The 27,850-nt window shown below is 45.3% G+C and overlaps 1 protein-coding gene across 1 annotated transcript in view; it reads right to left on the bottom strand.

The window, feature by feature from the left end:
• Nucleotides 1-27,850, bottom strand: part of LOC111149589 (KIAA2012 ortholog) — a 103,390-nt gene that overhangs the window by 25,069 nt on the left and 50,471 nt on the right. The window contains exons 13-15 of the mRNA XM_022506758.1: nt 25,722-25,798; nt 12,156-12,293; nt 3,773-3,845 (exon numbers count right to left, since the gene is read on the bottom strand). Coding sequence (XP_022362466.1) covers nt 3,773-3,845; nt 12,156-12,293; nt 25,722-25,798 — 288 coding nt within the window. The remainder of the gene's footprint in view (nt 1-3,772; nt 3,846-12,155; nt 12,294-25,721; nt 25,799-27,850) is intronic.

The following is a 27,850-nucleotide window of genomic DNA, read 5'->3' as shown; positions in this document are numbered from 1 at the left end:
CTGGGAAGTCATTAGATTTGCTCCTTCTGGAGCTTTTTATGCCTGGAGTCAGGAACTGCTCCTGAGGAAAGGCTTTTAAACCTCTCCTTGTAGCTAGGTGGGCCACTGGAAACTGTGCTCCTAGCAGGCAGCAGTGGGCCCAACACTGATGTCTTCTGTGTGAGGACAGAAGGACACAGAGGACACACACAGAGGACACTGATGTCTTCTGTGTGAGGGTGAGGACATGCTGAGCCAGCTTTGACCATGTAGAGAAGGGTAATGGCAAAAGGTACTGCAGAGAGAAGGAATGGGGGCTGAGCCGTCCTACACCTTGCCTGCCAGGCTGGACTTTTCCACAGGGAAGAAATAAACCTTCCATCTTATTTGAAGTCATTTTATCTTGGCCTTTGTTAGAATCAATATCCTAACTATTACACATCCGTCTCTTGAATAAAGCTCTGAGCCTTTTTTTCCCGATGCAGAATAGAAATGGCTCACTGGTTTCTAAAGGTTTCTGTGAGACTTGCGTTTTGTCTTTTCTCCCCATTGTTTTAGGCTCTTCATTAGGGATCCTCTGTACCTCATGCAGGGCTCCCCAAACCTCCCACCCCTAAGAAAATATTAAGTTCTGCCACACTCGAAGGGGTTACATCACTATTGCTTCAGAGACACTCACAAAATGCTGAGGCCGGTAAGACTGCTTCGTTCAGACTGGGTCTGTGGCCCACACTCGGCCTTAAGCAAAAGAAGGGCTTACACAGAGGACTCACTCCATCCACTCCATCAGTCCCCCAAGATCAAGCCCCGCCCTCCACCATCACTGAGACTGATCTAGAAAGTAATCTTCACGTTATCAACTTAGCACCAGCCTCTCCTGACAAGGTGCAACTTATGGCTACTAAATTAAGGTTTTCAAGAAACAGACGAAGAGTTAGCCTTTAGTGAGCACTTACTGTATGCCAGACTCTGGTATATGTTGCACGTATTAACTCCTTTATCTCTCCGTCACCTTATGAGATAGGCAGTATTAGTACCTACATTTTACAGATGAAGAAAAAGATGCCCAGAGAAGTTCAGTAGCATACTCCCGGGCCTGCAGTTACTAAGTGAGGAAACCAGGACCCGAACCCAGAGAATCAGACTTGCTGTCAGTGCTTTTGATCACTATGACGCAGCCTAGACAGTACCCCCTACTCTTCCATCCTCATTATTTTTGAAAGAACAGATGAAATCAAATCGCTGCTAAATGTAGAGAAATAAATTCTAGAAACAAGGCCCAAGGCATTGATTCTCAAAGTGTGGTCCCTGTGCCACCGCCAGTAGCATCACTAGCGAACTTACTAAAATTGTAAATTCCATGACCTCAACCCAGATCTAATCGGAAACTCTGGGGACAGGGCCCCCAAATCTATTTTAACCAGCCTCTCAGGGGGTTCTGATGCACCCTGAAGTTTGAGAACTGCTGGCCTAGGAAATAAACAAGAATTGAATTTTTATTCTTTCTTTGGGCCATGGGGTTGGGGAAAAGAGGTTAGAAAGGAAACTTTTGTATTTAACATGAGCAGTTTTCTGAACCCTCTTTGGTTTGTCTGGTGAAAACCTGCACGCAGTCACCTCACCAAATCTGAGATCCAAGGTATTCTCAGGGGAGAGGGCACTGACTCACTGCTCATAATTTAAGCATGAAGATCACTACTTCATTTAGTGTAGAAGAAAAATCCTGGCCATTAGATGTAAGACCTAGGAGGGGAAGAGTGCTCTTTAAATAGTTCAAAAAAAGAATTCCTTGGCGTGCTGTCTTGTTTTCCTTCAAAGATTTGAAATCCTTTTTAAACATTAGCATTTATCATTCAGGACAGGCAAATGCCTTCTTTAATTTTCTACAGTGATATTTCACTGCATTAAAGACTGTCTGGATAACCTTTACGGAACTCAGCCAGAGCCCGTCCCTCTGTCATGAGCCAGGAAGCCTGTTTGGACTGACTTGTTCTGCACTGCCTAAAACCTCCACTGCACTTGGCCGAGATCTTGGAGTCTCGGCAGTGTTCACATTCTACATATGTGACTTATGATAAGAAAGGTCTGAAGACTGGAACATGTTTCCTTGGCTATTGTCACTCGGCTTTGAAAATGGAGGGGGTAGGAGGCTTGTTTTAGCAAAAACTCTGCTTAAAAGTTTGACCAAACCTAGAAATTGGGCAACCATAATATTCTATTGTCTTATATGCAGAAGCAATGAAATGAAATCTTTTAAAAATTTTTAAAACTCTTTTTTAAAGAAAGAGAGAGAGCACACAAGGAGGGATGGTGGGCAGAGGGAGAAGGAGGGAGAGAGAATTTCAAGCAGGCTCCACACCCAGCTTGGAGCCCTACGTAGGGCTCAATCCCATGACCCTGAGATTGTGACCCAACATAGCCAACCAACAGAGCCACCCGGGTGCCCTAGCAATGAAATCTTCTAAAATGAGTATAAAAATTGTTTTTGTCTAGAATGTCAACTGAAAGAAATAATAAAATATGTAAACAGAAAAATATCAAGTTTAGGGTAAAATCCCAAATCCGTGACTTTGTGCATTTATCTCTGGTGAGCTTTCACAGTCTTCCTCACCTTATGGGTTCTAGAGGAGATAGGAAGAGTTGTGGTTTCATTTCAGAGGTTGATAAACCGTGGCCATGAGAGGGTAGACGCTTAATCATTATGATATCCAAGTCAAGATTAATATTCGTGAAAGGGCTACTGTGTATGAATTAGTTCATTTCCTCCTCATGCAGCCTTACGTAGGGAGTACTATCTTCAGCCCCAGTTAAGGACACTGAGGCACAGAGGGGTTACGGCAGAGACCACGTTCTCCACTCAGCTGCTCAGAGCTGCTGCTAGCCTATGTAGAGCACTTTATATGAACCAAGCAAGGCACCCCAGTAGACCGGCCAAGTAGGAAGAGGAGCCCCCAGTGCATGGAGACCCCCAGTCCTGAGCTGCTTGGCTTTGGGAGCAGAGCATATGCCCCTATTTGCTCCTTCTGCTGGATGCCTTTGTACAGCCAACAACAACCAGTTCTTTCCAGCCAGCACTGTGTCTACCCCGTGGGAACACAAGAGTCTCTCACATACCAGTTTCCACTCCCACAAGATGCAACGAGGATAACGAACAGTCCTGTTCCCTGGGGCTATCCAAACGTAGCATCACGCAGATACACGGGTGCCCCCCACGAAGAGCTTAGAGTTGAGCTCAGGTCTAGGAACATGAACTATGCCAAAAAGCCCAGTTCTAGGCCCAATATTTCCTAGAATCATCATTAAATGCACTATCAATTTTGGAGGAGCCACACTTGAACAGCTCTGGCCACCCAGGGTGGTGGGCAGCAAGGTCTGGGTCTCTAAAGATACTGGTTGCCACCTCTGCTGGAATACTAACCCTCTGGGCAGGGAACCTCAGCTCCTGCACCCGCATATCCGAGCCCGTGGGCAAGCAAGGGGATCAGAGATGGGGAGGGGCTCATACAGCCTGTTCCTGATGCCCCAGAGTCTCCATTCTCTGTCATCAGTCTGCTGCCCCTGGCAGGACAGAAATCTTTCAGTAAGCCCAAGGATATAAAAGCACGCAATCATCAGTAGGTCTGTGATGCACTAAGAACCGTCAGCGTCTGAACTCGGCATTTTGGCATGTTTTCTGACTTCTAGCCCTGAGAGGAAGTGGAGGGGTCATTCTGCATTAACATCTTTGAACCAGTGCAAACCTCATCAGACAATTATTGTGATAAGATTTAAAACCCAACCCAGCTGTCTCTACCTTGGTAATCTTGATGATTCTCTCCGAGGGGTTCTCCTGGTTCTTCATAATCGTCTAGCTCGTCTCCATTTTCCTATGAGGTTAATACATAATAAAAAATATGTAAGGCAAAATAAAGGCAAACACTCTTGTGGTCCATGCCCTTTGGTAAAAGGAAACCAAATTTTCTTAGTGTTTCTTCTTTGTCAGCCTATTTTAACTTCCAGTGTCCAAGAAGTCTAGCAGCCCCGGGAAGGAAGCTAAAGAGGCAGGTGGGCTTAGCTGCAGTGTTGAGCACCGGTGGGGTCTCAGCTGTACTTCTCTTGTGGGGGGCTTGCCCATCCATGTGGACAGGGCTCCATGCCTGGCCTTAACTGGCAGCAAGGAGAAGAATGCCACACGCCAAGTCCAACTCGGGAAGGAAGCAAGGTACTTCCACAGACTTGATGGATGACTGGGGTGATGAGAGCAGACTCTGAAAGAATGGGAAGGGTGGGATGAATCAGAATCCCTGGGCCTTGACGGTAGATTAAGGGCTTTGGTCTTCAGAACAAATGGAAGGTACTGAGGGTTTAAGGAGGGGAAGCAAAAGGGTCAGATTGGCCTTTTGTAGAGTTTCCAGGATTACCACGGATTGGGGGTTTCATCACATCTAATCCCTTCTTCCTTCTTTCTCCCAGTGTTTCACCATTCAAACATCAGCTTGTACGGTGTTTCACCATACAAACTAGTGCCGTCCACCATCTAGAAATCTCCGTGACAGTGGTCCTAACTGGCTGTGCAGTTAGAATTATTTGTTATCAAATGTCCAAGCTGCTTTGGGAAGAGATAATTAATTATCTGCTAATTTGTTTGACATTCTCTCCTTACTCTACTGGTTTGTACCCTGTGTGTTTCTCACTTGTTAGCTTCATGTTGGTAGCCGATGAGACAGTCTGACATAAAGGAGCTAGAGCTGGGGCACCTGACTGGCTCAGTTAGAAGAGCATGTGACTTGTGATCTCAGGGTTGTGAGTTCGAGCCACACATTGGGCATAGAGATTATATAATTAAATAAATAAATACATAAATAAATAAGGTATGTTAAAAAAATAGAGCTAGAGCAGGTAAACAATTTTCTTTTTTGGCTTTTTAAACTTTTATTGTTTTATTTTTTAAGTTTATTATTATTATTATTATTTTTTTTTTTAAGATTTTTATTTATTTATTTGACAGAGAGAGATCACAAGTAGACAGAGAGGCAGGCAGAGAGAGAGAGAGAGAGAGGGAAGCAGGCTCCTTGCTGAGCAGAGAGCCCGATGCGGGACTCGATCCCAGGACCCTGAGATCATGACCTGAGCCGAAGGCAGCGGCTTAACCCACTGAGCCACCCAGGCGCCCTATTATTATTTTTTTTTAGTAATCTCTATACCAACGTGGGCCTCGTACTAATCTCTGTAATCATTCCAATTTCAGTGCATGTGCTTCTGAAGCAAGCACAGTTATTTTCTTTCTTTCGGATTTCTCATTTTGGAGACAAAGCAGATTTGGCCTTGGTGCAGTGAAAAGCATTCATCCCTAAATAAATGGAAAGGTTTTTTTTTTTTTTTTTTTGAAAAATTACAGCAGGAAAACCCACCTCAGTCACTGTAAACTGCTAAGTTATAAGAGTAGAAAAGAGATAAACTGAAAGACAAATTCCTCTTTATAAGTCCTTTTAATCTACAGGAAATTGGATTAAAAGGGAGAAACAAGCTTGCTCCTTTGGGAGAATTTCAAAGACAAGAAAGACAAACCTTCAGTCTTAACGACCTGTAGCTATGAGCCTTCAGGGCAAGAAATATTTTCATTTTACGAATGGGGAGATGGGGCAGAGGGAGGGACTTTTAAAGAATCTTCTGGCAGGTCTCTATTAGAAAAAGAAGTAGTCTGAATTTGAAATTCTGTCTGTTGCTCAGAAAACTATAAAAAAAACCCTATCATGTTTTAGATAAATAAACACACGTGATAAATGACTTATACCTAAGGTCATTTACTTTAGCAGTTTTGAAACAACCTACAAGTGCTACCAATTGATGACTAGTCAAATAAATTATGGTAATTCACACTATGGAATATTATACAACTGCAAAAGCATCTCTTTATGAATTAACATAGGAAGAACTCTAATTAAGAAAAAAGATGTAAGACTCTGAACAATGTATATGATATTAAAGTGTGTATAAAACATGTGTCTGTGTATTCTTCTACGTGTACTGGCTTATGCATGAGTACTACAGGCCAGGAAGGACACACAGGAAGCTAGCCACAGTGGAACCCAAGGGGAGGGGAGCTGAATAGCTAAGAGACATACCCTTTCATACTCAAATTTTCAAAGACCATCTGAGTATATTTCAAATTCAAAATCCGAATTAAAAAACTAAAACTACTGGGCACCTGGGTGGCTCAGTGGTTAAGCGTCTGCCTTGGGCTCAGGTCATGATCCCGGGGTCCTGGGATTGAGCCCCACATCAGGGTCCCTGCTCAGCAGAGAACCTGCTTCTCCCTCTCCCACTCCCCTTGCTTGTGTTCCCTCTCTAGCTGTCTCTCTCTGTCAAATAAATAAATAAAATCTTAAAACAAAAACAAAAATATTACTAACATGACATTGTAGGCCAACTATATCAATTTTTAAAAACCTAAACCGGGGCGCCTGGGTGGCTCAGTGGGTTAAGCATCTGTCTTCAGCTCAGGTCATGATCTCAGGGTCCTGGGATCTAGCCCTGCTTCCTGCTCTCTGCTCAGGTGGAGTCTGCTTCTTTCTCTCACTCTCCCTCTGTGCTCTCACTCCCTCTCAAATAAATAGATAAAATCTTAAAAAAAAAAGTCTAAAGCAAATAAAATGCAATTTGTCATTTTTAGTATGAATTACCAATGCAACGACTAAACCGAGTGATCGAAGCTCCTAACACCCTGTGAGTGAGTGAAACAAACCGAAGGACTGAAAATTCCATCATCCCACTCGGTTATTCTGGCCAAGTCGTTTGCTTTCCATCCGTTCATTCAGCCCATGAGCACTGCTGGGTGCTGGGTGCTGGGTGCCGGGACGTGCGCTAGGCCCTGGGAGCACAGAGCCCCTGGCTTGTGGAGAAACGACATAAAACTCAGGCCTGTGATGCTGTGGTACTTGTGACAGAGCACGACAGGTTTCCGCAGGACCCCCCAGGACGCAAAGCTGAGTTAGTCCGAGGAAGGCTTGTTTGCCAGGGGACAAGGCGCTGAGCCTTGCAGGGACGGGGAGATAGGGGAGTTCCCGGCGGAGGAAGCAGCCGGTGCGGGTCAGGGGGTAGTGTGGTGTGGCTGCCGAGCGTGGACAGCTGAATGAGATATGGGCCAGACCTTGCAGGATGCAGGATGGAGTTTAAAAAAAAAAAAAAAAAAGGATTTGTTCTATTTTTCTATTTATAAAAGAAATACATCTTTGATGCCAGGATTTAACCAGAAGGCCCATGGGGACGTGGTTAAGAAACTTCAAGCAAACCAGTGAGAGGGCTGAGCTGTGTTTAGACCGAGCCCCGGCGGCAGGGTGGTATCCCTGGGCTGGGGTGGGTGGGGACAGGAACAAACGCTTCCTAAGCACAAAGTGCAGCACCGAACCCAGACGAGAGACGCAGCTGCCCGAGTGGCTGGGGTGCGGGTCCTGCGGTCAGACTGCCCCGAGGCCCTACTCCTACACTTCCTGCCTTACAGAGCATGCCGCTGACTTAAACCCCAAGCCCCAGTTTCCTCTGCGGACAGGGGCCGGGCCAGGTGGCCTGCAGTTCTCCTCTTGTTGGAGAATCTTCCACTAGTCTTGCCCACTACCCCTGCGTGCAATGCCCCCTCCAGCATGGGACTTCTAGGCCCAGTGCAGGCTTTCCTGAGGGGCTCCGGAAGAATGGAGGAGCGTGGGATGCCCGAGTCAGAGTGGGGAGCCGGTGGGCCAGCAGCCAGCTACACGACCTCCCTCTGCCCCTCACTCTCCCCATCTGGGAAATGGGAGTAGTAATAAATACTGTACGGGCTTCTTCCTGAAAGGCTTGTTTAGGAAAATACATTTGGAAATTCTGTGTAACATACCACAGTACATGCATCTAAATGACTAATTTCAACAGCTTCTTAATAACGGAAGAAAATCTATCCAAGGTCGTCTGCCGGGGCTCATTCTGTTAAATGTCTGCCTTCAGCTTGGGTTGTGATCCCAAGGTCCTGGGATCGAGTCCCACATCGGGCTCCTGCTAAACAGGGAGTCTGCTTCTCCCTCTTCTTCTGCCTCTGCTTGTGCTTGCTCTCTCTATCGCTCTCAAAATAAATTAAAGGAAATCTTGAAAAAAAAAAGGGGGGGGATGCCTGGGTGGCTCAGTCCTTGAATGTGAGTCTTCAGCTCAGGTCACGGTCCCAGGGTGCTGGGATCAAGTCCTGCATTGGGCTCCGTGGTCAGCGGGGAGGCTGCTTCTCCCTCTGCCTGCTCCTCTCCTTGCTTATGTTCTCTCTCTGACACATAATAAAATTTGATGGACAGAGATCACAAGTGGGCAGAGAAGGAGGCAGAGAGAGAGGGGTAAGCAGGCTCCCTGGTGAGCAGAGAGCCTGATGTGGGGCTCCATCCCAGGCCCCTGAGACCATAACCTGAGCTGAAGGCAGAGGCTTAACCCACTGTGCCACCCAGGGGCCCCAGTAAATAAAATCTTAAAAAAAAAAGAAAAGAAAAAGAAAGAAATTCAGTATCTAAGAGTTTCTACCTCAAGGTAGTACTTTTCTTGTGTATTATAAATATCCCACACATTTTCTTAATAAAGAAAACCGATTTTTGAAAATCATAAGGTATCTTGTGTTATTAAGATTTAAGTACATTATTAATTCTCTGCTCCTCTCATAGTTCTAAAGTTGAAACAAAGATGTACCATTGAGTTCTTCACAGGAAAAGAGTAGACTGACCTTGTCAAGACCAGGTATTGCTGGTTTTGCGGCTTTAGCTCCTAGCGCCCTCGGCTGGCCCCACGTCACCAATCACTGGCTCATTTTACCAGCCCCGGTTCCTCGTCTGCACAGTGGAGATCCACACACTCACCAGGAAGGGGTGGGTGGGGAGCGGAATTAAATAAAGTTCTAACATGGACCTGGTCCTAAGTAGGAATCAACAAATTTTTTTTTTTTTTCTCCTTTATGAATCTTTTGTAGGTGTGGACATTCTTTCAAGATTATTATTTCTTGTAATTCTTGCCTCACCGTTGAGGGGCAACTATGGACGTCCCAGTATTACTATTTCCATTTTACTAAAGAGCAAGCACAGTCCCAGAAGTGTTACAAGGTCACTCATTTGGGGTTTGCAGTGAGGCTTTAAGGAAGATGGTTGAAAACATGGGCTCTGGAGCTGGGCTGTCTTTGTATCTGTCATTTACTAACTGTAGGACATTTGGGGAGTGACTTAACCTCTCAATGCCTTAGATTTGTCATCTGTCAAATGGGATAATGTTACCTATTTCTCGGGTTCGTTTTGTGAATTAAATGAGTTCTTGCATTAGAACAGAGTCTGGCATAGAGTAAGTGCTCGGTAATGTTAGCAATTATGATTATTTGCATCCCTTTCCATTCCCCTTTTCTGCCTCAATATTTTTATCTCTTACTCTCAAACCCTGAAATGTTCAGTGCTTCCTACACGCACCAGGAAGAAGAAAAATGAATGAAAAGCCCTGTGGATAGGCAGGAAATGTACAAATGACATGTGTAAAATGAGCTGGTTTCTGTTAAGCTCCAGATGCTGAGGACAGGACTTTCTCTGTTTGAATTCACCATCCTTTTCTACGCAAGATCTGAGATCTGTCCTTTCCTGCAATATTTAAGGATTTCCTAAGAATCCAGGAGCTACCATGCCAAGAAGGGGAAGGTTTACCGAAGGAGAGCTTTTAACACTGAACATTCCCAAGAAAAGGTGTGATCTTTTGGAGAAGGACAGCCTGGGAGGTAGAAAGCCTCCCGTGTGCTCTGCGAGTCCCCTGCAGAAACAGGCTGAGTTACAGTTTCTGTGAGCCTTGGAAAGGGTGGACTGGAAAGTGGGCCCTCTGGATGACAATGCCTTCCCTCTGTAACACGGTGCCAACACTACTGAACAGAAAGCATAACTCAAAAGCACTGTGGACACTCAACACACAAAAAAATTATTGTAAAATTCTACACTCTGAATTCTGCAGTTTCTAGATGCTCCGTAAATATATCTATCTCATTTCCATAGTAATTATCACTTTTGGACATACTATACATGTTGCCTAGGGCAGGACAAGGATCCTGGTCTCTTCCATTTGCTGATGTATTCCAAATGCCCAAAAAGGGCCAGACACATTCAGTGAGTGAGTTACTGATGATGTTGATGATATCCCAGGAAGTACTAACCATGATTCTACAGGCCCTAAGGGGAGAACTAAGCGGATGCTAAGAAAAACAGGATTGTTTCATAAGTATTTTAGAGTGAACGGTATTCCTCCAAAATTAATATATTGTGGCCCACCATGAGTACCTCAGAATGTGACTGTCCTCAGAGGTATGGTCTTTAAAAACTTAAAGTGAGCTCATTATTGGCGTGGGGTCTAATCCGACATGACTGGTGTCTCATAAGAGGAGGTGATTAGGACACAAACATGTGCAGAGGGAGGACCATGTGAAGACAAAGGGAGTAGATGGCTATCTACAAGCCAAGGAGAAAGGCCTCAGGAGAAACCAACCCTTCCAACACCTAGATCTCAGACTTTTGGCTTCCAGAATTGTGAGGAAATAAATTTCCATTAAGCCACCCAGTCTGTGGAACTAATATAACTATGTAATGAATTAAACTCATTGTTTTGAATACTTGTAGCAAAAAAAAAAATTTTTTTTTTCCTGTCCAGCATCATTCTCTCTTATTAGGGTTATAAGGATCCTCTTTTTCCTTTTTGGTGCCTGTGACTTTGGGCTGGGCCAATTAGTGTATTTCAATTTCCTGATCAGACTGATTCATCTGGGCATGGGGATGTGACCCAAGCTGGACCAATGAGATTCAGTACCAGAATGATCTAGAAAAGACAAGTCAGTGACCATCTTGTTACATGGGGAGAGACCCTAACCAAAAGGAAACGGAGGAATGCAGAGGCCAGCCATGGAGTGAGACAGACTGGGGAAAGACACATAACTCTTCATTGAAGTCCCACACTGCTGGGCTGGGACTGGAGTGGCCGAGAGAAGATGTAACCTGAGAACTCCGGATTCACTGAGGTGAGGGGGTGACCCTCATGACCTCCCAAGCCTCTGACCTTTACAGCATTAGCTAGTGCCACCATCACGAACCTGCAGGGATCTGATTTCTTTTCCTCTGTTTCTCTCTTTCCTGGTCACTTCTTCTTTTTAAAAATATATCTTATTTAAAGAAAAAATTTTTTTGATAGATCTTATTTATGTGCCAGGGAGAGAGAGAGAGAGGGAGGAAGCACATGTAGGAGGAGCAGCAGACAGAGGGAGCAAGAAGCCTAATGTGAGACTCAATCCCAGGACCCTGGGATCATGGCCTGAGCCAAAGGCAGACGCTTAACCAATTGAGCCACCCAGGCATCTCTACTAGTCACTCCTTATCTAGGGCCTGGGACGTTGCTCTAATAGGGTTGGATCGGAGATCCTTCCATGCCAAGCCTTGCCTGCTTGGTTCCTGATTAGTATTCTTTTACTCCCTGATCACTTATTTCCAGTTCGTTCAGCTTTTAGGGGGCAAAGAATGGGTGAGAAGAGGACCCCAAGCCAGAGGGCTATTGGATTAGAAGGGGGCCCATTTATGGGGCCATCAGTGAGCGCCTTCCAGTGCCAGGCTCCGTGTCACATGCCGGGGACAGGAGAGACTATTGCAGTGGTGGACAAATGACATCCCACCACAGGAACGCTCAGGACCCTTAACTAGATTTGAAGTTGTGCTTAGGAGAATAATGAACCCTTAGACAACAGAAAATAAGTTCAGACATTCAAAGAAGATACACAGTTGACTTGTAAATAGTTACCAAGAATCAGTCTTGTCCTCCGGTCAGAAAACCAGCTCCACTCAGTTACGGTGATAAAAGAGTAACAATTATTTTAGCTACCGTCAAGAAAAAAATGAATTGTATTTGCTTGTTTTATGAGGTAGTTCAAGGTTGTCCTTTCTCCTCTCTTTTCTCTGTCCCCCACCACCCAAACCAGACACCCAACTGATTTGTCCCCGATGGCTGGCTGTGATTACTGTCCTAATTTGTTCTTCCTTCATCCGCTACAAACTGCCTATTTTCTGTCCCTTCTGATAAAGCAGGAACTCTGAGGGACTTCTGAAGCTGTTTTTGTACCATGCAGAAATGTATTAACTGGAATGCCTGTGTACATGTCTCTAAAACCCCTCGTCTTCTCAGTGTGAGATCACCTTCAGGAACGGCGTCATGTCGATGTGCAGCTTGCGCGTGTAAAATTCTTTTCTGTTTGAACATATCAGCCCTTTATTTATACAACTTTGAGGCTCTCCTGTCTTCTGAGCTGCTGCCTCCAAGGACTGCTGGGCTCCCTGTGAAGAGAAGCAGAAAGCCCAACTTTCATAGGAATGATATACAGTGCGACAAGAGCTAGTCTAAATCCCCAAATATTTATAGAAAGTAATTTTTCATCGTTGGAACACTAGTCATAACACCTATTTTTGCCATCGAAGCCACAGGGGGCCCAGATGTATAGAGGATAATCCAAGACTGGTTATTAATTCGTAGCTGGGGTCAGTATAATGGGAAAGGGGCAAAAAGGACCTTCCTGTGTTCAGTCCTCACAACAACCCCGTTCTTGTTATTCCCATTTCCCAGATGAGGCACTAGGAGTTACAGCTGGTAAATGGCAGAGCTGAAATCACCGTCTGCCCCAGGCTCCTTTCTTAATGAGATCTTTTCAATGCTTGCCGTGGTTTCCACAAAAGGTTATCAGATCCACCTTGCAGATAAGATTATAGCAAGATTCCAGTCTATTTGCAAGCTTAAAATGTAGCTGATACCTTAGGAAGAGTGATTTGAATGCATCTAGCAAGAGGGAAGGAAGAATGCGAGGCCCCTGGGGCCTCTTTAATTTCTTGGGCTCTGCTCCCTCCTGTTACCACGACAGGCAAATGATGTCATGATTCAGAGCACAACAAAGTTCGATCTGAAGTTGCTTTCCTGCCCCTGCTCCATACTCCAGGCTGGGCGGTCTTCCAAGACGCAAAGAGGACCACACCAGTCTTCTCCTCTGCTTACAACAGTAGAAGGCCTTTGCCTCAGCATGAAGGCCAACCCACTTAGAAGACCCTGTTTGCCTGGTAAGAGATGGCCCCGGACCATCTCTCCTGCCTCATTCTGTCATTCAACTAATATTTGTTGAGTGCCTTTGCTATGCCCCGCAGAGCAGAGACGACAGCGCAGGAAGCAGAGAGAAGTCTCCACCCTTGTGGAAACGGCACAGACATTCCACTGGGAGGGAGGAGATAAGAAGCAAGGGGAACACAGGTTATGTCTGCCAGTGATTTGTGATATGAAGAAAAATACTGCAGAGAGGGGAGTGAGGAAGAGCTGGGGATGGCAGTTGAGGCTGCAGTTTTCAGCAGGGCACTCAGAGAAGGATCTATAAGAAGGTGATGCTTGAGGGGCGCCCGGGTGGCTCAGTCAGTTAAGCATCTGCCATTGGCTCGGGTCGTGATCCTGGGGTCCTGGCATCGAGTCCCGCATCCAGCTCTCTGCTCAGTGGAGAGCCTGTTTCTCCCTTTCCCTCTGCCTGCCCCTTTGCCTACTTATGTTCTCTCTCTCTCTCAAATAAATAAAATCTTAAAAAAAAAAAAAAAAAGTGACGTTTGAACAAAGCTCTGAAGAAGGCCAGGGCAGGTTCTGTGGGGCTCTCTGCAGGAACGGTTTACCTCACTGTGGGAAAAGCAAGTGCAAAGAGCTGCAGCCAGCACTGACCTTTTAGTTCCTGGAGCAATGGCCTTCCCTTTCAAGGGAACACATGCCTCCCTCCTAACTCCTCCTCCTTCTTAAGGCCTGACTCATCTGGGCCTTTCACCCATAGCACCGAGCACGTCCCCTGTGGTCCCCAAGGATGGCCCTGCAGGACGGCTGACTCGCCTCCCCGCCCACTGTAAGCTCCATGAGGGCAGGACCCAGGACTGTGCTGTTCTGAGGCACTGAGTCTGGAAACAGTACCTACTTGACAGGTATTTGCTGAACAAGAGGAACAATCACATTGGGGCAAGCTTTGTGTTGCCGGATTCAGTTACCATGGGGAAGGCCAGTGAAGACGGCTCGACCAGAAGTATGGGCTGACCTCCAGAGCCTGTCCTCCGCGTAGCATGGGCTCCTCAGTTCCAAAGAGGAAAGTTATCTGTTATTTTTCAGGACTGATTTGCTGGGGTCACTAGTATGCCATGAGATCACCGTGGGTGTGGATTTGATCATTTCCATATTTTTTAGATCTCGGATGTCTCTCTGGGCCATTATAAACTCCCCCTCCTATAACATTTATTTTAAAATATTAATGATGAATTAGCAGTTGGGTCCCCACAAAGAGCCATCATTTTGATGAACACCTCCGCCCGTTTCCTTTGTTTTGAAATGTGGCTAGAGATAAAGACTTTTCTGGACAAACACATATCCAATTTTTTGTCATCTCAGTCATATATCTGATAAGCTCCTTGGAGTGAGAGAGCCCCTCCCTGTTTCTAGAACAAATGAAAACATTTGGTCCAAGCTAGAATCAGACAAAAATTTTGAACTTCCTAGCTTCCAAAATCACGCATGAAATCACTGGGTGCGATAATAGAAATCAGACGACACTGATTTGAGGGAAAGTTCTCCATTACCTTCAGGAGAAGATTTTGTGTTAGTCCAGGGGACAAAAGCATAGTCACAGCCAGTTCCAATGGCTAGAATTACTTTAACTCCTGATGTGGGACTCAGACTGAAGAGTAGGGAGTTGAGAGGCTTTGGGAAAATCTCTCCAAATCAACTGACCTGTAAATCTTTTTTTTTTTTTTTTTTTTGTTTTCTTAAGTAGGCTCCATACCCAGCGTGGAGCCCAACATGGGGCTTGAACTCATGACCCTGAGATCAAGACCTGGGCTGAGATCAAGAGTCTGACACTTAACCAACTGAACTACCCAGGTGCCCCCCGGCCTATAAATCTTTTGATAAAACAATTCTTTTGACTGTATGGTTCATCTCCTTAACTTTAGGGGCCATGAATTTTAGCTTGATGGAATGTCTTCATGAAGGTTCTATAGTCACTGGAATGCGAAGAAGTGTTTTTGCTTATTACATTCGAATGTTCTAACAAATAAATGACAGTGAAAGGGGGCTTAGGAGATGAGAGGAAAGAAAAGATTAAATATATAAAGAGGATTCTGGGAGGTGGTGAGAAGGGGAGAAAAAAGTCAGAAAGTTGAAATCTGGCAAGAAAGCCATGTGTTGGGATGGTTTTGCATTTATGCAATTAAGCTGTTATTTATACAGTGATACTGTATGTGTCAGACAAACACGTTCAGAAGCAGGATGATTTTAGATAGTGATAAATCTATGAAGACAATGAAATGGGATAGGATAGGGAGGGGTGGGACTTGCCTTTGGGTGATGAGGCAAGACTTTGGAGATGACTGGGGCAGAGAGCTGGGTGACAAGAAGGACTCAACCATGGAAGGCTCTCTCTTTAGCCGTCAGGGTGGCCTGTCTCTGATTATTCAGAGGTAAAACTGTGCCGGGGTCCTCTGAAAAGGAAAGTGGAATTCCTGAGTCCTAGGCCTGTTCTGACCAGCCCTCTGGGCTCCATCCCCGATCCTGCGAGGCACGCTTCTGTTTTCTAGGTGGGAGAGCGCCTCTTGGGCTATCCTGACAGCAAAGAGAACAGAATAAATAGTAAACAGGAGTCAATTATCTGAAGTTGCAGAAGGATGAGGATAAGAAGCATAAGGATAGACAGAAGGGAAGGAAAATGGGGGGATTAGTAGAAAGCAGAGATGCCTGAAGCTTTTTTTGTATCTTCTTTTTGTGTGTGTACAGGCTTCAATGGGAATGATTACAAAACCCACGGAAGGGTGAAACAGTGGAAAATCAAAACCCACCTATACTGTATCGTAACTAATATTTTCATGTTGTGCTAAAAACACCTGGAAGCCTTTCTCTTCAGCAAATGAAACAATAAAGATTAATGAGTTAATTTGGTAAAGCTGATTTGAATTGCACAGAAGGTGTTGTGTAAGTACTTGGCATTTAAAAAGTTATCTGACATTTAAAAGGAGATGGCTGTTAATGAATTCAAGAGCTAATCTTATACTCTGACAGAGAGAGCCACGGAAAATCCAGGATTATTATCTTGCTGTAAACATAATGTGATTGAGCTCAGAGCCAGAACAAAAGAGAGCTATGGGCTATGATACGAATACCCGTATGCACACATACCTAATGCAGTAAAACTTACAGAGAATGTCCATTAAATAAATGCCGTTTCCTTTCTTACTCCTATAATATCCGAGCCTCAAACTTATAGAAAAGCCCTGCTCTCCGGTTAAGTTTTCCTTCTCCTTTCAGCTCATGTATTGAGAAGGGTCACCACCCTATGGGTTGGCTCTACAGCCATTGGAAGGTCTTACCTGGAGAAGGAAGGCAGATTCTAAACTCAACCAGCCAGAGCTCCACCCATGGGTCCCACAGAACCACCAAAGATACAATCTGTCCCGCAGGCATCTCTCAGACCCTCCTCTTTTCTTCTCCCACTCCTTTCTAATTGGGGTTCCCCATCTCCATAGCTGCAGCTTAATGGCTCCAAGAAGAGCTATTGTCCCTCATTAAGGAGGCTGCAACATTCTCGCTAACTGCCTCCCACGCAGCTCACAACTTCATTCTGCCTGAGAGAAAGCTGCCAAGAGTCTCTGGGAACCTGTGTGCAAACTGAGCTGGAGGAAGAAAACAGAAGGAAGGAGGGCCTTTGTGGCCAAGATCTGAAATGTGCTGGGGCACACACCCCATCATTATCTTAATGCATGGAGAGCAGGGTCGGGAGGCCTTTGCTGAAACCCTCATGTGGTCTATCAAGTTGTCACATCAAACCTCTGTGCACACAGGGCATTTGTCCCCTCCTGTGAGCAAACAAAAGGAAAAGAGCCAGTCTCTCCTTTGGACCACCAGGCCCCCCTCCTTGGCTGAGAGTCTGTCCCTGCACTTTCCTGGGGGTTGGGGGAACTCTGAATCCCAGCGGGGATGGACAGATCTGAGAGATTTAGTCACTGGGGGTGGGGAGGGGTGAGGAGGGCTAGGATTCTCAGCTGCCCCCTCACCATGCTCCCTGCTGGCTGGGTGGGGACCAAATCCTGGAAAGGGCCACTCCAGCCAGGGAGCCATGGGCTGAAGGGTCTGGCCAGTTCCTCAGCACTTGGCCTTCTCAGGCCCTGTTATTTCTTGCTGGTGGAACTAAAAGTAGGCAGTAGGAATGGGGACACGCTGGGAGCTGAGAGGGGAATGGAGCCCTGAGGGGCTCCCTATGACTGGGCTGCTTGGGGAGGGATCTGAGCGGGCCACAGGCTTTGTATACACCATCAACTCAGGGTAACTGGGAGGGGCCCAGCCCGTGCAAGGTCAGCGACCCCGGCCAGCTGTTGGTCCCCATCTTAGACCTTGTCTCTGTCTAAGTTTCCTTGGCCTGGAGGAGCAGAAGACCTCTAGTCTTTAGGAGGCCAGAGAGAACTCCAGGATCTCAATTCAGAGACTGCTTCTCAATTCAGAAAGAGGCTGGACAAAGAGGCTGCCTGTCCAGCCTCTTTCTGAAGAGTGTGGTTCTACTCATCACCACTGTGCCCAGTGGTCCCTGTGCCTGTCACCTGGGTTCAGCCTGTTCATCTTGGCCACCTGACATCCTGGCTCACATTTTATGTTCCAAAGGCAGTTTGGTCCTGGTGCGATGGGCTGAGTGGACGGTTTTGGGAGGGGCTCTGCAAGGAGGCCCGGCAAACACACAGTTTGGTTGGAAGCCAGAAGAGCCTTCTTATTTCCCGCCCTGGCACAAATTTTGGTTTCCATCCACTTTTTTATGCCGCAACTCTACCAAAGGACGTTTCACGTTTCTCCTGAGTGTTTAGCAAATTAGCCCCAATAGCTAGCAAACTTAGATTAGGAAGAGAAACACTGCCAATCTCCAGTCTTAGCTTTTATGAGAGACTCATTTAGGGACTCTCGCCATGTCATTAAGCTTTTGGTGCCTCAGTTTCCCTACCTATCCAATGGGGCCAACCAGCTGCACTATTCCCCTCAGGGAGCATTTGAATAATGAAACCCAGGACACCTTCATTCCACGGACTTCTACTATCTGGGAATAAATCTTATTCATGAGTTCTAATTGATATTGTCTTCAGTTTAATTAAGTGCTTTGTTGACACAACAGAATCGTTGTTTATCTGGCTTAGCAGGAGCTGGAGGAGAAAAATTTTAAGCCAAAATAGTGATCTCTTTTGCCCCAGGGGAGGTAGAAACTAGCTTTTTCTGTGAGGGGGTGTCTGGCTGTCTTCAGGCTGGAACTGTGCCTGTGTTTAGAGATGACGCATCCTATTTTAGACCAGGAGATGAGAGGTGGTGGGGTGCAGGGTAGGAAATCTGAACGAGTCCCTACCTCCTTCTAACCCAACACTTTAACCCAAAACTCTGTAACTTCCTTGTTATTGCTGAGTCTGGTGTGACTTTTCCAATCTGACAGCCCACCCAGAGACGGGGAATCTCAACTTGCCAACTGATTGCACTGTAAAAGGTCATTTAAAATCAGTCAATTTTCACTAGAAAAAGAAATGATACCCATGTTGCTTTGATTCCCACACTGGCCCATAAAAGTTTATCTAACCCACAATTTAGCTGGACTAAAAAGTTGAACTAGCCCTGGTAGTGCTGGGACAGCTAAGAGAGCTGGAAGGAGAGAAACAAAGATCTCCTTTCCCTTTCTTTCCCGCCCCCTTCCTTTCCTTTGGGCCCTCCTGTCCTCTGACCTCTCAGTTTTCTTGGGCAGCCCGGTGCTGGGTGGGAGGAAGAGGGGATGAGGGGAGGGGGACTGTATCAGGCAGGGGCCAGATACATTGCTCCTGACTCCAAAATCCTCTGCCCCCCCCAACCCCCGCCATCCCAGGCCTTTAACCTTTCAACTGTGCTTCCTTAGGTGCAGAACAGAAAACAATTAAAAAAAAGAAAAATTCACAACGAGATATGAGAAACCCAAAGGAATCTTTAGTAGGTAGAAATGTAAGCAGCGAAAATCCAGACAATATGGGGAATATTTGGTTGGGGCGACAGTGGGGCTTGTGGGGAGGGTAGAGTGGGGGAGGGGGACAGTAGTAAGTAGACTGGCTCACAATCCTTGAAATTATTCCTACTTTTCAAGCTTCGCCTTTTCCACATCTGACCTTTTCGATGGTATACAAGCGCCACGTTCTGTTTTATAATGGCTTCCAAGCAGAGAGCAAGGGAACAGAATACTATTGTAATTTATTGGGATGGCTTAGTGACAAACACTGTGCTAATCCCTTTCCATATATTTTGTCTAATTCTTGTCATGACCCCCATGAGGGACATATTATTGTCTTTCACAGATGAAGAAATTGGGCCTCAGAGAGGGTAAATAACCTGCCTGAAACCACACAGCCTGTTGGGAGGAAGCTGCTCTGTGGGATTCCAGCAGACCTCTTTGCAAGTGCAGGTCACAGGCTGAATGGGACTCTGTCGTGACATCTGTTTCCACATCTGTAAAATGGAGATAATACTGTGCCTACTTCACAGGGTTATCATAAGGATTGAGGGGAAAAAAATCAATGCTGCATATAGTAAACCTCGACAACATCGGCTGATATTATCATCTAAAAAGACCCTCTCAAAACGATGGGGAGATAATTGTTGATACTTATTATAAAATGGAGGTTTATTATATTATTCTCTCTACTTTTGCACGTGTTTGAAATTTTCCATAATAAAAGGGAAAAAAAAGAAAGAAATCAACTAGGCACCGATCATGTGCCTGGTTGGAACCAGCAGCCAATAGATCAATAAACACAGACTTCCTAGAATCAATGATAGTTAGAGTGAATATTCCAAAAATGAAAGCCTTGGTTTTATAATTAAAAACAAACCCCTCTTAGTAAATTATCCTTAAATTGTCAGTGGAGTTTTGGGCTGACAAAATAGTCCTGTGGGAGAGGTTGAACCAGAAGTTGAAGTCTGCTTATATCTTCAAAAAACCTTTGTATCCAGCTCCATGACCAAAATTATTTACAGAGCCAGGAGAGAGAGAGGGAAAGCGGAGAGGGGACCAGCATGGAACCTGGGGAAATGCCATGATAGGCCTTTGGAAATGAGAAGCAAAAGGTGAGGGAGTAAAGCCTATTTCTCTGACTGGGGAGATGCAGTTAATTCTCTTGGGAATCAATCATAAGCCCAATCTTACTTATCAGCCTCAAAAAGATCTTCAGGAAGAATGCCTAGTGACATTTCTGATCTGCACATGACCCAGAGAGTGAAATTACCAAATCGTGCCAACCAATGGCAGGAAGTACCTGGAGATTGTGTGAGCTGTTACAGAAATGTCAGCTGAACTTCATATCGTTATCACTGGAAATAAAGCAAGGGCAATTTCCAAATCCTATTCGGAGGATTATAGCTTTTCTACCCAGAACATGGTCCTTAATGTCAACTAGAGATTGATTTGTCAATTTTTTTTTCAGTAGCTACCATGTGCCAGGAACTGTGCTAAATACAAGGGATACAAAGGTGAATCAGGCAAAATGGGAGGCAGGTGGCGGTGTTTGGGGGTGGGTGGGGTGGGGGTAGGGGGGTCTGTCTTTAAAGATCAGTAGCTTGTCCTTTCAGATAACTGCCAAAAATTTCAACGGAAGGCAGGATATGCTTCAGAAGGTCACTGAAACAAAAGGTCACCTTTGTCCCCTTTTTTACAAAAACTTAGTGTGTCTACAGGTGGGTTTTGGTGTGCATGCTGTTGTTTTTTTGTCCTGCAAGAGGAAGGCTGAAAGGGGATATGAACACCATCTGTGAAACCACCAAGGAAACAGATGGGGTAAACATAGGTTTATTCAACTTAAATTCTAGTGTGCTAGAATTACAGGCTACTCTTTGAAATCCCAAAGAGGTAAATTTAGGACACCTAAGATCAAACACAAATTCATACTCTTAAAAACTCACCAAACCTCAACTTAAGAGATAATATAGGTTGAAATAGAAGTGGCTTTGTGAGATGGGAAAAAGGGACATAATTCCAGTTTAACAGGATTTTTAGGACACTACCAAAGTTCTAATCCCCACAAAGCAGCAAAACAAAACCCAAGATAAAGCATGTGAGAAAGGATGTTTGCTTTCCTTAACAAAGGGAGAAAATAGACACCGTGAAAAGTGGTGAGATAGTTTCTTTCTTGTTTTAAACAAAGAGATGCAGTGATTCTTGGGAAATCTAATTAAGGTTGGAGCATGTACTTTGATACTCTTTACTGACAAGCTCTCTGCCCTGACAGCTCCATAAACCAGTGGCCTAAGGACCCTTCTTGCTTCCAGCTTACATGGATGGATCTGAGTGCACAAGAGATTCATCGTTTGAGAATCAAACTTTTCCAAAAAAGAGGCAAATTCACTGTCCCTTGAGGCCTAGGGTCAGAGGGATAAAATGCTGACAAGGGGTTGAGATCTTTCAAAGGAGAATTCTGGTGCCCCTATCCCAACTATTTAGTAAAAACTTAATAATTTTAACTAACAGCAGTTAAAAAACAATGGCACTACAGTCTTGTTCAGCTTGCTGTATGCTTCTTTACTCTGACTCCTAGATCACTTTAAGCCAGACTTGAATAAAACCAGTTTTCCTCTTGATTCATTTTCCTTCTTACAGGGAGAATTTTGGAAAAAGAAAAAAAGAAAGAAAGAAAGAAAGAAAAGCAGTGAAAAACAAGAAGACAAACCAAAACCAAAACCTCACTTCAACACAGCCTTAATTTCAAATGAGCATGATTCAAATGAGCATGTACTTTTTTGCATGGTTTTTTTTTGCCAGTCTTTTCCTCGTAGATACATTTATTATTTTTCCCATAGCTGCAGTTAGTTCTAGATAATATCACCTCGATTTCCACTTTTAAAATGTGATCTGTACTTCTCAACTGGGCGGGGGGCGCTGATATTTCTCCTCAGGGGACATTTGGCAAGGTCTGGAGACACTTCTTATGGTTACAATTGTGGGGCTCCGTTACTGGCATCTACTGGGTAAAAGGCTGGGGATACTGTTCAACATCCTACAACACATGGGAAAGCTCCCAACGGCAGAGAGTATCTGGTGCAAAACGTTGATGGTGTGGAGGCTGAGAAACTGTGAGCATTAAGTCAGAGTTTCTAGTATGAACAAGCATCATTTTTTAATGAATGAATTAAACCACTCACCAAGAGGGAGATGTCATAATTAAGGTAAACATTTCTCTGATGTTGGACTAGTAGGGTGTTTCCAATTTTTCCTTATTATAGATAATGCTGTAGTGGACATCTTCACTCACTTTTTTTTTCCCCCCCAGCTGAATTATTTCCTTAAGATAAATTCCTAGGAGTCAGAAATACTGAACAAACGAGTGGGAATATTTTTTTCATGCTTCACAAATTTATACTGCCAGTTTGCTTTACAACTGGATTAAACCAAATTACAACCCACCAGGAGTGTATTAAGTTTACCAGTGCCACTAAAACATAGGCAGTCCAGGGGGTTACCATTAAAAAAAAAGTGGAAGGAGGCATATACCTCAAATATAAAATGATATTTTATATCATTTTGGAGATAATGATACCTCCAGTTTGTCCTAAGCCGCATTCAAACTGCCGCTCAGGATAAATACTTTTCCACCCTTGTTTCCTATGGCTATTATTTTTGATATAAATTGTTTATGTCTTTTACTTACTTCTCTAAACTGGTTCTCACTGTTTTTCTTTTAAAATTGCATTCATCTTTGTCGAGCATAGATAGCCATGCTGTTACAGTTAACACCGTTTAAAAAAAAAACTTTATTATTTATTTATTTTAAGTTTTGCCTTTCTGTCCCTACAGCATAGATACGTTAACATTTCCTGCTGGAATTTTCATTTACAATTTTAATACTCTTTTTAGGGGCCGGTCACCTCACCCAACCTGCAGCCTCGCCAGGGAGAGGCCCTGGGGAAGACGAGAAGCTTCTCTAGCGATTGATGTCAGCCACCGAGGTCAGAGCAGGACTCCGTGGCCGACGGTGTGCGGGAACTAATTTCTCTTAATCAAATGAAAGGCCCGAGGAGGAGCCACAGGGCAGAAAGGAAAATACAGGTGAAGGAGGATCCCGGATTCCGTGAGGAGCCTGGAGGACCTGCGTTAAAAAAAGGGCATCCTACCTTGAGGACTTCAGAACTGGCAATGCTCCGTATGCGGCTATTAATATGCAAAAAATGCCTTCATAAATACTTGATTCTGTTCACAGTGGGGAGGCAGTGCGTTTGAAAGAGGAAATGGGAGCTTGGAGTTGAAACATGTCTGCTTGTCTCCTTTTTCTCTTTTCACTGCTCTTTTCATCTGCACGTTTTTGCCCTTGTAGTGTCTCCGCCCTCGCTCGGCGACTCGACCCCCTCCTCCAACTCCCGGGAAGTTGTCGAGGTCGCGGCTACTCCCATTTCTCTCGGCGGGTTTGCCTCGAGGCCCCGATCCTCGGCCAGGTGTGCAGGGGGCGCCTCGGGAGCCAGTCGCCGGGGTCGGCCACCGCGCGAGTGGGAGGCGGGAGCCGGGGTCCTTCCCGCTCTCTTCCGCTGCGCGCGCCGCCGCAGTTTCCCATGCAGCCGCTAGGGGGCACCCGGGGGCAGCCTCCCGCTGCCGGGGCCCCGAATCCGCGAACCCGGTCCCGGCTGGCTTTCCCTGCCGCCCCCCCACCCCGGCAGAACTCGTTCTCCGAATCTGGCTCTGTGACTTGTGAAAGCACGGTGACGCCCGAAGAGTCCACCTCTGGTGGGTTTTTGTTTTTGTTTCTCCCCCGCTTTCCTCGCAGCTAGCGCAATGCTAAAAAAAAGTTGCAAGTGTTTTACGGGCCCGAACTCCTAATATGGTCAGACCCCAGGGAGGGAAGGGGGGGGGGGATGAGTGAGGAATTAATGGAAAGGAAAGAAAAGTAGAAACCGCTGATGCTGATAAAGATCGATTTTGTGTGATATCCTAGCCTGCTTCAGAGCGGGGAAGGCAGCCCTGCAAGGAATCCACTGGATTCGCCAGCGGTCAGTCAAGGTACGTGACTGCAGTCTGCTGGGCAGAAATTTGTTTCTAAATCCTTTCCAGATGCTTTATAGTAAACATGAAATTAGTCATTTACATGGAGTAGGTTGAGGAAGTAGTTAAAATTGAAGTCAGTGATTAATCTAATAAAGGGCTGTTGGCCTCAAGAAGTCAGGGGTGGGGGAGGCCTGGGAGCCCCCTCCCCTTCCTCCGTCCCACCCCCATTTTCTCTGGGTTTAGGGGTGGTGGGGCTCCCTAGACATTCCCTCAAATGGCTTTCCTTTGGGGGGCGACTTCTCAAGGGGGTACGACTGCTGGGACTTGAACAAACCCACCGGTTCTGTGGGGGAGCAAGGGCCGTCCTTTCACAAAGAAGACTGGAGAAGTTCTCGGAGTAAGCTGGTTGGCCGCCGCCTCACAGGGGAAACCCAGGATTAGAGTTTAAGACCCTCGGTCTGGTGTTCCTCTTTCTGACTGCGAGGTTAATAATTCAGTCTAGGGCTTCATTTTGACGTGGCCGAGCCACCCTTTTATGGCAGGTGATGTTAGGCCTCCTGAAATGCAGCCTCTGGAACTGGAACTGAGTTTGGAGCGTGTCTAGGATACGTGAGGCATCTGCTAGGCCTTTGGAATTGTGGAATTAGCAAAATATAGCATAGTTATATTTTCCTTAGTCACAGACTCTCTTAAAAAAGAAAACCTTCCAGATCCCTTATAAAGGCTGTCTTCAAAGCAGGCATGTTAAAAAGAAAAAAAAAAAAAAAAAAAGAAAAGAAAAGAAAACAAAATGCAGAGGTTGGTTCAGTGGTTCCTCAGCAGCAGGAAGGGTCAGCTCAGCTGTGTTTTACCTCAGCGGAGGCCTGACCCAGGCCTGGGGTTCTCACAGTGAGAGTTCAGATCCTTCCTCAGAACCCAGCTAGGCACACACATGAAAACAAAACTATTTTTATTATTATTGTTTTTTCATGAATGTGAGGGAAGAGGAGAAAGCCAGGCTCAGGAAGGGGGGGACAAGGGAGAAATGGAGATCATGCCCCCTCTCCCTGCCCAAGCTGTCACACAGCAGGGAGAGACCTGAGGAGGCCTTCGAGCTGTGCTGCTTCTCCCTCGGTTCTCGGAGACCCTGGGCACAGTTCTAGGAATTCCCCTGAGTTGTCTCTCTAGAGTGAGTCTGAAAACAGTTGCAACCTCACAAATGGAGGAACAAACTTATAAATATGTGTGAAGGTACATCCTTGAAACACTAAGAGATACTTCTGACCCACCCAAATGAAGCATTTTTCTCCTTTCTTCACAGTATCCTTACTTTTTTTTCTTGATTGTTACTTTCCTCCTCCCCATTAGGAATGAGAAATGGATGGGAAAAAAAATGGGCCCTTTAGTACAAAGTCTTAGGGCCTACTGCCTTGATGGATGATACATTTCTGTGTTTCCTTGTTGCCTTTTTGACATTGCAGAAGTCAGGGAAAGACTGTTTCAACTCATTCAGGTACATAAGAGCCACACAAAATAGTCCAGGTTGTGTTAAGATATTCCAAGGAACCTATGTGATTTTATAATCCACTCGTCTCATTTTACTGATGAGGCAAATGAGGCCCAGAGAGGGGAACAATCTCACCCAGGGTCACACAGCAAGCCGGCACAAGAACCCCAAATTCCTGCCTCCCAGTCTCAGGCTCATTCAGAGTCAGTACTGTACCTGGTTCTCTGGTTTTTGGGTCAAAGGTGAGGCTTCATGAAGATTCGTGAGAAGATAGGTTCTGGATTCAGAGTTTGCTATGGTGAAAATCAGAGAAAACGATCAAGGTTGTCAGATCTAGGTCTAGTTAATTTTTATATATACTATATATATATACAAACCTAGTTCATGTATATAAGATCATAAACACACACACACACACACCCCTATGACCTCCGTATTTACTCACCAAACAACACCTGTACCCTCTAGAAGCATTGTCTACACAGCATGTTAAATACCGTGTTGAGAACTCATACTCAGATTTCTATTTTTCTTGTTTTGGTTGCTCTTTCAGAGAACTAAAGTAAATTCCTTGTGCTACTAAAATTCAGATAAAGCTGAAATTAAAAAGGAAATATTGATGGGAAAATATCTGCTGATACTGTTGAATATAAATTTTGTATGATTATACTTGACTGAAGTAGGAAAACGCTTTTGCAGCCTTCCAGATAGAGAGATCAGAGATTTCGCTCTTCCCTTATAATGTGGAAGGGCAACAGGAGAAGTGGAAACATAAAGCAAACAAAGGCAAAGGCCAAAGGAGGGCTGGTGAGGGGGCACTAAGGGAAATCGTGGCGCTTGCCACAAAGCCGCTGCCACGCAGACGTGGCCGTGGAGTCGATCTACATGATTTTCCTCCACAGCTGCTGGATCCCTGCTCTGCCCAGGTGTGGAGGCTGAGGCTTGAAAGGTGAACTAACCTACCCGAGCTTGCACAACTAGTGAGGTTTTCAGGAGCGATTTTGAGTCCAAGACTCAAATCCCATGCTGTGAAAGGATAGGATTTATTTTGTTTTTCTTTTTATCCCCAAGAAAGTGAATTTAATGTTTATAAAGGAATGTTTATTTGAGGAACAGATTTAGCTAAGCACATGGCTCCACTGACAAGGGTTTTAGTCAGTCTCTAGTGTGGGCTGGGTGTCCAACAAAAAGTTATTTCTATGCTTGCTACTTTTAAGAGCCCGTGGCATCTTTGTCTCTTTGACCCAAGTTTCTATTCATTCCTTGTGGGCTGACCTTTCCTTTTCTGTTGTTTCTCAGCTGTCCGGTTCTTCTTGTTTGGAAGTGGCTTTTGGAGACAGATTTAAAACATGTCTTTTTTGAAACAGCCGGGGAAACTGAGGCCCAGAGAGTGGTTTCATGAGATTGGCTTGAGGCTATTCCTTGAAATAGTGTGAGACTAGAACCTGAACCCAAATCTTCCTAGTTTCTAATACTTTTCCTTCCACATCGCACTCCCTCCGTTAGCCTCGCTTGGGTTTGCCACATCACAGCTGCTTGGCCATGATCCATCCTCTGGACACATCTAGCCCAGCAGAATTGTGTTGAGATGAGGTTCACTTCACTGTGGCTTGGAAGGAAGCTTGGGTCTCTTAGAAATGAAACTTATAAATTCTAATGCATAAAGAAAGTTCTTGCAACACCAGGAGAATGAATCAGTCAGCCAGAGTTCAGGAAATGTAAACACAGTTTTAGATAGGAGACTAAAAAAATCGCTTAGAACTTCTCCATCTCTTGGGTCAAGACCCTGGTAATTTACTGAGGTCTACGCTGTCAAGGAGGAGATACAATTCAAACCGCATTCCTGGGAGATAAAGCAATGGGGGTGGTGAGACTTCCTCTTCAGACAATGTGGCAGGATCTACCCTTGTTATCAAGCTGGAGAAACTGCCTGACCCATCGCCCAGTGCAGGCAACTGGCCGTGAACCCGGGCCTGGCTTTTTCTCATCATTCTGAACTGGTCTGTACATACACAGGCCACAGACCGCGCAGCTTCCAGACCTGCTTGAAACTGGGAGCTCAGAGTCTTTCTGTGATGAACATTGCTGCCGCTGAAGAGATAAACAGAAAACACATTCCTCCTCTGGCGGCCCACCATCAGGCCAGAGCAGATTTTTGAATGCTAGCATTAATCTAACCACAGGCTTTTAGCAAGGAGATAGCATTCCCACCAGATAATCAGGCTGTTTCAGAGATGACCCTTACCAGATGGGGTCTCGTCCCAAACTCTTCTGCCTTCGTCAAATCATAGGATCCTTCACCAAACACTCAAAAGCAGGAAAGAACAAAGAGCATCTGATTCTAG

Source organism: Enhydra lutris, unplaced genomic scaffold, assembly GCF_002288905.1.
Source record: "Enhydra lutris kenyoni isolate GAN:26980312 unplaced genomic scaffold, ASM228890v2 scaffoldscaffold1, whole genome shotgun sequence".
Lineage (NCBI taxonomy): Eukaryota > Metazoa > Chordata > Mammalia > Carnivora > Mustelidae > Enhydra > Enhydra lutris.
The sequence above is the reverse complement of the archived record's forward strand: the minus strand, read 5'-3'. Positions and strand labels throughout refer to the sequence as shown.